At 35.6% G+C, this 10,087-nt stretch overlaps 1 protein-coding gene across 1 annotated transcript; it reads right to left on the bottom strand.

Moving 5' to 3' along the window:
- Positions 1–466: 466 nt before the first annotated feature.
- On the bottom strand, positions 467–9,960 carry SCPPPQ1 (secretory calcium-binding phosphoprotein proline-glutamine rich 1). Its single transcript, XM_082728097.1, has 8 exons — positions 9,817–9,960; positions 8,775–8,807; positions 8,599–8,682; positions 6,803–6,853; positions 5,753–5,779; positions 2,721–2,750; positions 1,659–1,711; positions 467–650 (listed from the first exon to the last, which is right to left on the bottom strand). The coding sequence occupies exons 1-8, from the start codon at positions 9,871–9,873 to the stop codon at positions 647–649; spliced, it is 339 nt and encodes a 112-aa protein (XP_082584223.1). The 5' UTR covers positions 9,874–9,960; the 3' UTR covers positions 467–646.
- Between the last annotated feature and the right edge of the window lie 127 nt (positions 9,961–10,087).

Raw genomic sequence — 10,087 nt, 5'->3', positions numbered from 1 at the left:
CCCCCCAATTTAGTGTCAAAACTACTTTGGTGGTAAACCTGAGCTGAACTGACAGGAAGCTTTCTGCCCATTCCTGTGACTGTAAGTTTTGCTGAGAAACATTAGAATGTTTGATTTCAGGGTGTTGTTTCAGACCATTCTGGAAGCATTATAAGGTTTCAATATGACATTAATTTTCTAAAATCCATAAAATCCTGGTCCCTGGTTATGTAATAAGGGACTTGTGCTGACTAGGATGACCTGCTCATTAGGTGGTATGTAGGATGACCTTCTTCTAGAATGAACAGTTTGGATTCTACTTTTACTGTTTGGCAAGAAGAGATTGCTTTTTCCTGGCACTAAATGGAATTCTTTAAATTGAAGCTGCTTACTAAGGCTCTTAAGAAAGTTTGAGCAATTCCCTGAAGGTCAACATTTACTTATGTGTAATAGTGTTGAAACATTTACAATGACACTAGAAAAGATATTAGATAATACAACACTTTATTTAAAGAAGTACTAAAGCACATGGTCTGTAGATAAATTCTTCATGGCATTTTGGAGTTTTCTCTGGGACATATAAAGTATGCAGAATTATAAAACTCCTATAAACTATAGATAGGATAGAAGCAGATAATCTTCTGATAAGTGTTTTAAATATCCAGCATCATCTATAATAAGAAAAAAACAGATTAAAATTTTAGTTTAAGACATTTATGGAGGAATATCTGCTCCTATATTACTAGGTGATATTACCTCCATATTTGCTTTTCTTATATTTTAGATGTAAGGAATACTATTGAAATACTTTTGTCTAAAAGAGATATTTAGCAAAATAGTATTAACAGATACCACTTACTGAGTATCTACATTATATCACTCAATCCTCCAAACAATCATGATGTTAGGTGGTATTATTTCCATTTCACAGATGAAAATGATATTTAGAAAAATTGTCCCAAGCTTAATTCAGAAATGGACAGAGCTGGGATTTGAATCCAGGTCTGCCTTGTTCATAAACTTCTTCTGTATTGTATTCCTTACTACGGAGAAGAAGCTTTGTTACTTTAAGCATGCAGTTCGGAAGATTATACATTATTTAAGGACTACTCACATTAACCATATTGATAGAGTTTATGACTTGACTTTAGGGCCATGTGTGGTTTAGCTAGCATTGTTGACATTGAAATTTTGGCTCAGAGACATTTTATTTGGTTATATCTTAAGGATAAGTGGCATCAGCCAATATTTGTCTTGCTAGCAGGTGTTCTGAAGCTTTTGAAAGCATTTCAAACTCAAACGGAAGCAATATGCTGGACTTTCATAGTAAGACCATAATTATCTACAACCTAAATATTTGGTAGCTAAAGAGGGCACTTGAAAATTCTAACCACCTTTAGAGGCTAAATGCTATATTTTCTTATAGTATAAGAAATGGTGGGTAGTATTACACTCTAATATATTTGTGAAGTTTTAATAAACTGATTTAAAAATGCATCCTTTGAAGAAAGCATTTGTAATGAATTTGAATAGGTTAATTACCTGCTTTCATCAGTACACCTTTCCTCAAACTATTAATTTATCAATATGGACATGACCGGAGACTATTAAACTCTTAAGGTAAAAATATTTTTAAAATGTGTAATAGTGCTTGAAATGTATTTGGAGATTGTACTTACTGTATATAACTTCTGACATAGAGAATTATTTCTGCCAAAATAAACATTACAGACTATAGTTATTATATGAAGGTATTTTTGCCATAAGTTTTTCTTTGCTTCCACTCATGTTTCCCATCCTACAGTTAATTTATTGGTGTTGGGTTAGTATTGGTGTAATCACGTGTACTGGGAGGTAGAAAATAATGTGGTTCTGTTACACCCGAAGCGCTGATAAATTGAACCCTCAACTGGGTTTTCTGCAACAAAGAGCTTAACTTCTCCCATCTAGCCTTCTGATGGCCTGATAAGAGCATTTGAAATGGTAAGAGATACTAAGTAAATGTTTTAGGGAGTGAAAACTTGGGTGAAATCCAATTTCTTTCTCAAAATTGGGATTGGGACTATTTTGACTCCGCTTCTCTCAAGGTAGATTAAAATAACTAAATACTGTATAGACTTCATTGACATTAATTCAGGTATTTAAAAAAGGAACATACCTACTTTTTGTATTTTAAATGAAAGCAAACTTGGATGAGAATCAAAGTGGGAAGTTTCAAGGTTTGTAGCCTTGCCATCCAGCAAAGCTGATGCTTTTGTGTTACGGAGATGTGTTGCCTTGCCTTGAAATCAGGCCATTTCTAGATGTGGTAGTTTCACAGCAGACTTTTTTCACTGCTTACCATGAATTGTCCATAAAACAACGAGGTTGAGGTAAAATTTACTGTTTGAAATTTATTAACCTATTATTGCATATATTTCTGTAAGCTGAAATTTTGTCACATACCATGGACATTATGAAAAAAAAATACATTTTTAAACCTACAGAAATTGTGATCTCAAGAATTTATAATTCAGAAGTTTTAATTTGGGTAAGTCAGTTGGGTTTGACTATGCCATATGTTTTTATAGTTCAGGAGAATTATTCTTACCTTTTCTGAGATTAAATGTCACTTACTTTTATCAATAAAATCATAGAAATAAAGTCTTACCCCAATGAAACCCTAAAAAAAAAAAAAGACTTTTTCAGTCCATTAAATAGGTTTGTAGTTTACAATAGCTTAAAAGTTAATGTGAACTTACCCCGAGTTGGTTCAAAATAGAAGTGATTAACTGAAAAGAAAAGTCAATGATCAGTGCTAGAGCTGTCAGTGGGTTTATTTTTAACTTGGTCCACATGTAAGCTAAAATATTTTCCATATGAAAAATCTTTGTTTTGTTGAAAAATTAATTCCATTTTTAGTGCTTTATTTGTATGGTGTAAATTTTAAAATAAATATACAATATCTAGATTTAAATTTCCTTAATTCAAAAAACTATTTTCTTGTAACTATATTCACTATAATCTAAAAGATAGGATTGATGTGAATGGTTAAAAACTTGCTCTGTGGGGGCGCCTGGGTGGCTCAGTCAGTTGAGCATCTGCCTTTGGCTTGGGTCATGATCTCTGAGTCCTGGGATCGAGCCCCATGTTGGGATCCCTGCTCAGCGGGGAGCCTGCTTCTCCCTCTCCCTCTGCTTGCCACTCCCCGCTGCTTGTGCTCTCTCTTTCTCTGTCAAATAAATAAATAAAAGAAAGAAAGAAAGAAAGAAAGAAAGAAAGAAAGAAAGAAAGAAAGAAAGAAAGAAAGAAAGAAACTTGCTGTGTGGGCGCCTGGTTGGCTCAGTTGGTTAAGTGTCTGCCTTCAGCTCAGGTCATGATCCTGGAGTCCCGGGATAGAGTCTCACATCAGGCTTCCTGCTTAGTGGGGAGTCTGCTTCTCCCACTGACCTCTCTCCTCTCATGCTCTCTTTCTCTCTCTCTCTCACACACACTCTCTCTCAAATAAATAAAATCTTTTTTTTTTTTTTAAAAGATTTTATTTATTTGACAGAGAGAAATCACAAGTAGGCAGAGAGGCAGGCGGGGCGGGGGGGAAGCAGGCTCCCCGCTGAGCAGAGAGCCCCATGCGGAACTCGATCCCAGGACCCTGAGATCATGACCTGAGCTGAAGGCAGCGGCTTAACCCACTGAGCCACCCAGGTGCCCTCAAATAAATAAAATCTTAAAAAAAAAAAAAAAAAAACCTCGCTGTGTACACATCCAGGCAAGTGCTACTTTTCTTAAATTATGCAAGCTCCCTATGTGAATGATACTTGAACCAAAATTTTAGGACAACTATGAATACTTTGCTTTGAGGGTCTCCTTAGACAAGCAGTTTCACTGGAAAAGTACTGCTTTGTAGATTGCACAGGTCCTTCTGTTTTAATAGACTGGCAGCTTGCTGAAGAAATTGACCACTGAAAGAAGGCTAATCCCTCTATTTGCAGAGCTGTCCATCCCAGCACATATGCAAGAACATGTAAGCTAAAAACTGTCCCAATTTTCTCTTGGGCAAGGGTAATACCTGAGGTAGTGTTTGTTCTCTTGGGCCTCTTCTTGCTTTCTGACTTAACTAGGAACACTGGGAGAAAAAAAATTCTTATGGCTCTGAAGATAAGGCAGTTCTGTAAGTTATTCTGTCAGAATTCTTCACAGAATGAGTAGTGGCCAACAGCACTTTTTTTTTTTTTAAGACTTTTAAAAATTTATTTATTTGAGAGACAGAGATCACAAGTAGGCAGAGAGGCAGGCAGAGAGAGAGAGGGGGAAGCAGGCTCCCTGCAGAGCAGAGAGCCCAATGTGGGGCTTGATCCCAGGACCCTGGGATCATGACCTGAGCCGAAGGCAGAGGCTTTAACCCACTGAGCCACCCAGGTGCCAGCACTTTTTTTTTTTTTTAAAGATTTAATTTTCAAGTAGTCACTCAACATGGGATTCAAACTCATGACCCTGAGATCAAGAATCACATACCCTACTGACTAAGCAAGCCAGATGTCCCAGCCCATAATACTTTCAAGAAGTTCAGTAAAGGAAAGTATAAATAGGTATTAAGTGTTCAAATCTGGTCATCTGAATGAGTCATGTGTCTGAGAAGTCAGTATTTTCACTGGGAGAGACTTTAGAGGTAAACTATACTTTTACCCATGGTCACACAGATAATTTAATTACAAAGGTGGGCATAGAAGCTTTCTAACCACAGGCCAGTGGTCTTTCAGCCATGTTTGATGTAGAGGTGAACTTGCTATTTTTGTAATCATCAGTAATTATTCATGGAAGGTAGTTTTCTAAAACATTTTTAGTTAGAAATATGCAAGAATTTTTATTGTTTGCCATTTGGAAATGGACTATAATGTTGCTTAAACAGAGTGGATTGTAGGGAGAACACTAGCACTTGAACTAAAGAGACTAAAGTTCTTATTGGGTAGACTCAGAAGCTGTTGAACTCAAGTTTCTGGGACACTTAAATATTCCTCAAGATGGCTGGCTTTAAATAGTCTCAGCTTGGAAAATTTTTCTCTCAGGCACACAAATGATTTAGGTCCAAGTTTTTGACATTTTTACAAAACATGCATGTCTTTGATTCTAAGATACCACTGATTGTATAACGTACATTTTAGTTAATGATGGCATTTCAAAGAAAAAGATCTTCGAATAAAAGTATGTATCTATTGCAAGGTTTGTCTTGATTTCAGAAAATGGTTAAATATGAAAAGTATGTTTTTAGAGGAAATGGAATTTTTTAGTGTTCTCTTTTATAAAATCCACTCAGGTATTTCTCTTGAGTTTTCATAAATTAAGATTCTGAATAACTTATTGTATCAATAAAGGGCCTCATTAAGAAGTTGAATTTGTGCATTTCAGTTAAAAAATTATTATCTGTTGGAATTTAGATTTGATAATTTTTAATGTATTATGTGTTTATGCTAATGCATTGTTAATGAAGAAATAATCAAGTCTATTTAATTTCTCTAAAGCAATTTATCCTGTAGGTCTAAGTCTTTTGACTCTTCAATTTCACCCTCATCCGTGATCAAAGAGGTGGTTTTGTCAGTTTATAGTCTGGATGAATTGAAGAATTGACTGTAGAACCGTCCATATGCATTGAGATTGTTTTTTTGCTTTGAATTTAACAGCTGGGCTTTATTTTGTTTCCAAATGAATCAGACTAATAAAGATAGTAATTTTCATCTTATATAAGCAGTTGCATGTAGCATTTTTGAACTTTATACTTTAATAGGGCAGATATATTTACCGTTATAAGGTCATTAAGTGTCAGGACCTAGAATAAAGGAAATAGTCAAATAATGAAGGAGTTGTAATTCAGCATTTTGTCTCTCTTGTCTGTGTTAATGATTTTATATTAGATTGATTAATGAAAACATGCTTTTTAGAATTCTTACATTTCTAAAAATTGTCATTAAGAATCATATTCATTAATATTTTAAGTAACCCCCCCACTCTCTCCCCCCCAGACCTGCTGTCTCTGGAAGCATATAGTCCACTTTGTGTTTTGTGGTCTCCAAACATAGCAGGGACTTCTTGAAAAAGTCATTAAACTTATGCTTACTAGGTTGGGAAAAAGACTGTATTTTAGGATCACTTTTTTATGAAAGAAAACCTTAATGAATGCCATTTCCCATCATTATGATAGGAGTATCATTAACAAATTCAGTTTTAATATGCTTTAATTTAGATGACTTATTTTTTGATTTATGACTGAATCAATCTTATCATATGTAATTGTCCTCCCATCCAGCAAAATTCTGTCAAAAATGAAATTTAAATAATCCTTTTATAACGTGGCTATAATCTTAAATCCAGTTTAAAGGATTTCATTTCAAAAGAATGCATTTTCCTCTCATTAATGGTAGATATAAGCATAAGATTTTAGAGGGGAAATAGATTCTGTAAGTCATTCATTTTCATTATTTTATATTCTAGAAGAAAGTAAGACTCAGAGGAATTCAAGATCACTCCAGAGTATGAAATGGCAGAGTTTGCATCCCTAGAATATTTGACTTCAAATGCTTTTTGTACTTGTTTCCTGGGTTCCTTCCACACGATCAAGGAAAGTTTCAGGTCTTAGGTAGTTCAGTCTGCAAGGGTATATGAGATTTGTATATAAAATAACCCAAACCTGATAAAATACCAATAACTGAAGGTCCAAAAGAGAATGATGACTATTAATCCCTGGTATCAGGTTTCTCTCCAATTAAATCTAAAGAACGTTCAAACTATTGTTTTGTTTCATTTGTTTCATTCATTTAAATACTTCCTTAAAGGAAATTTTAAGTATACTTACCTGATTTGGATCAAAGGGAAAAGGAAGAGGAAAAGGAAGAGGAATTGGAATCTACAAAAAAAGAGGGGGAAGAAAGTGAATTGTGAATAAACCAAAATTTTGTTTTAGCTTTTTTTCTCATTAACTCATTTATCCTTCCATCTTCCATCAGTACTTATTGAGCAATTATGCTCTCAAGGAGCCCACTTTTAACTTGGTGGAGCTGAGAGTCTAATGGATTTTAAATTATTTGTTTCTCTCAAGAGGTATGTGTTTTGTTTTGTTTTTGTTTTGCTTAGTTAAATCGAAAGCCAAGGAATCTTATGCATTTGATAGTGCTTGCAAATTTACCAGCTTTTCTGGAGTAGTTTTTCCTTTGCTTTTTAATACCACTCTGCCATCTGGTGGAAGGAAGTTTCCATTTCAAATACTAGTGATCTGTTGCTGAAAAGATTTCCCATAAGATGTTAACCGAGATTCCTACATTCTGATTATAACCCAAAACTTCAGGATTTTGCATTACTTAAATCTTACTGAATTTCAGCCAAAAAAAAAAAAAACAAAAAAAAAAGGAAAACAGTGCTCTAGCTTTGACTGAACCAAAATTAGCAATTAATTAGCAACTAATGATAAATGCAAGTACTTAGAAATTTAGGATATGTGAAAACATTAAAGGGAAAGACTGTTCCATTGAGGACTGTAACTTCAGTGACAAATTTCCAAAAGCCTACTTAAAGTTGCAAAATAAACAGTTTAAATTAAATACAAGCAAAAGGAAGGTGTTTATTTCATTTAGCTATAAAACTCATTTATTTCATTTAGATATAAAATTATACAAAATCACGTTTGTTTTCAAAATAGGTGGTAGACAAGAAGTTGAACAAGATGCTATTTTAAAATGTGTGTTAACTTTTCAAAAGCCTCATTGTACTGGTCATTTGCCCAAATTGTCCTGTCGCTTTCAGGTCCGTTTGGCACACTTACTGTTCCCTCTGCCTGCAGCATCCCAGCCACTCCTCAGCCCTTGTGACCTGGCTCAGATCACGTCTCCTCTGTGAATCAAGTCTTTGGATCCACAGCCCAAATCAACTCTGTATTTACATCTAGAAGCACTTATCAACATACATTTTTACACTGATGCATCTCTCTCATCCAACTGGGAACATATCTCATAGTTTTTGTATTTCCTGCCCTCCAGAGACCCTATCATGCAGTAGACACGCGTAAATATTAATCAAATGAACGTTACCTATCTGTACCAGTGTAACTATTCCATAGAGAGTGAAGAAATTTCTAGTATGTATTTAGCACTCTCCGGCCTTTATTTAAAAATGTTACAAGAATCCAGATATTAGGAGAGATTGGAGAGGAATTAACAGGAAGAGCAAAATAATTATATTGTTTCACCTGTGGAGAGGAAGTTACAAAGAGCTAAAAAAAAAAAAAAAAAAAAAACTTTTGAGAAAAAAAGCAGCAAGATGATTTAGGAAAAAATACTAAAAGAGGTATTTTCTTCATGAAGAGCAACTAGGCTCTCCAAAGTCAAAGGAATTCAGTATGAACACTTTTTTGATGGTTAAGTGTAGAGAGAGAGAGGGCCATTGGAAGAAGTCACTGAATATTCAGAGGGGGAAATCTGCTGGTTCCTGTCACATTCTGCCACAGGCTATGCTGTGTGGGGGTGTGAAGAGCTGATGATGCCTGGCAACCTGAAATTAAGCCTCATATAAGTGTATGAAAATTGGGGAAATTTAACAACCATCATCTAAGTAATAAATTTTTTTTTGGAATTTGAGATTCTTCAAACCCATGTTTACCAAGGGCAGTTGTGGAGGTGGAGGTGGGGGAAACAGGATCGGAGGGAAAAATGGCGGTCCTGGCAGTGGGTAAAAGCCAAATCTCTGTAAAAAGAAACATGATGTCAGTCATTTCAGACAGCTGTCAACTTTAAAAATGATGAACACGGCATTTGAAAATACAATGAGAAGTTTACCTGTTCACTGGTACTTCCTCCAAATTGTTCAAGCTTGTAAAACAACAACAGCAACAAGGTGAAACAACATGTGGTAATAGAGTGTTCGTTATAAAGAGATTTTATGAGAGTCAGTAACAGGCCACTATTTGGCAGTATGCCCACCAGTGGTGCACCTTCACTTCAGAAATGAAAAGCGGTTGCCTATCTAATGGGGAAAGGTCGAATTAATTTTGTCCAGTGATTTAGAAGGTGTACTTTTTGCCTTTAAGCTTACTTTCGAATAATGTTTTTATTTACATTTCGTAAGAGTCATTACATGTTGCATGTCTCTTTATCTTCGAATCAACAGTGCTCTCCATTTCCTTCTTAGCATTCAGAAGTTCAAAGCGAAGGGAGTGTAGTATGGTCAATTTAAATTTTGTATCCCCAAACACAAATTTTGAATGCTCCCTCACTTTGAAAGCTCCTTGGTTAGAAAGAGTGCAGGAAAGAGGATTTCTTGTCTACTTGGTGTCCTACATATTCAGACTACAGCTGACACAAATGACACTTGTAGAAATCATTTGTATAGATGTGTGAGGCATGGCTACAGTCAACAAGAGACGGTTTGGGGTAAAGATATTGTAAATGAAACTCAATTCAAACTGCATAATTAAGACTTAGGTCACTGTGAAATAGGAGTTCTATCTTGCTAAGTTTATTTGAGAGCTGCCTATTTTTCAGTCCTAACTGGATGAGCCAGAGGAATTCTGGCTTCATATGCATTTTTACTATCTTTGCACTACTCTTAGGTCGCTCTTACGACTTATTTTACAGACTGGGAAGCCATGGGTCAGCCCCTTGCTCAAGGTCAGATGGCAGATGGCACATGGGACTGAGATTTGTCCTGAGAAGACCATTGGGCTGAAGACGAGTGATAAATTCCCGACTCTACAGTTTTCCTGGACTCTACCTTTCTCTTTCATGAAATGAAAAGATACAGGAAAGGCTCAGAAATACTAGTCCAGAAGTACTCTCTCTAGACTGGAAATGGAGTGGACAATGGAGGAGGTGTACTCACGGGGATGGGCAGAGCAGTGGCAGCGCTCAAAAGGCCAGCCAAGACAAGAAATTGCATTCTGAAAGAAGAGTCTGGAATTGAAGGGTTAGAAAATCATTTTAGTTTTTTTCTAAGTCCTATTCCTGTTGTAAATAGGCTGCTTAGTTAGAGGGGTTGAAGCAGTGGTCAAGCTCAAGTCTGCCTCCAGATACAGGTTTTGTCAAGCTTAGACTAATGCTTTAAAAAAACTTCGAATGCCTTTAGAGAAGACATGCATTCTCTGGCTGATAAC

The sequence above is a fragment of the Mustela nivalis genome (genome assembly GCF_964662115.1).
Source record: "Mustela nivalis genome assembly, chromosome: 4".
Taxonomy (NCBI): Eukaryota; Metazoa; Chordata; class Mammalia; order Carnivora; family Mustelidae; genus Mustela; species Mustela nivalis.
Note: the sequence above shows the minus strand (reverse complement) of the source record. Positions and strands in the feature narration are given on the sequence as shown.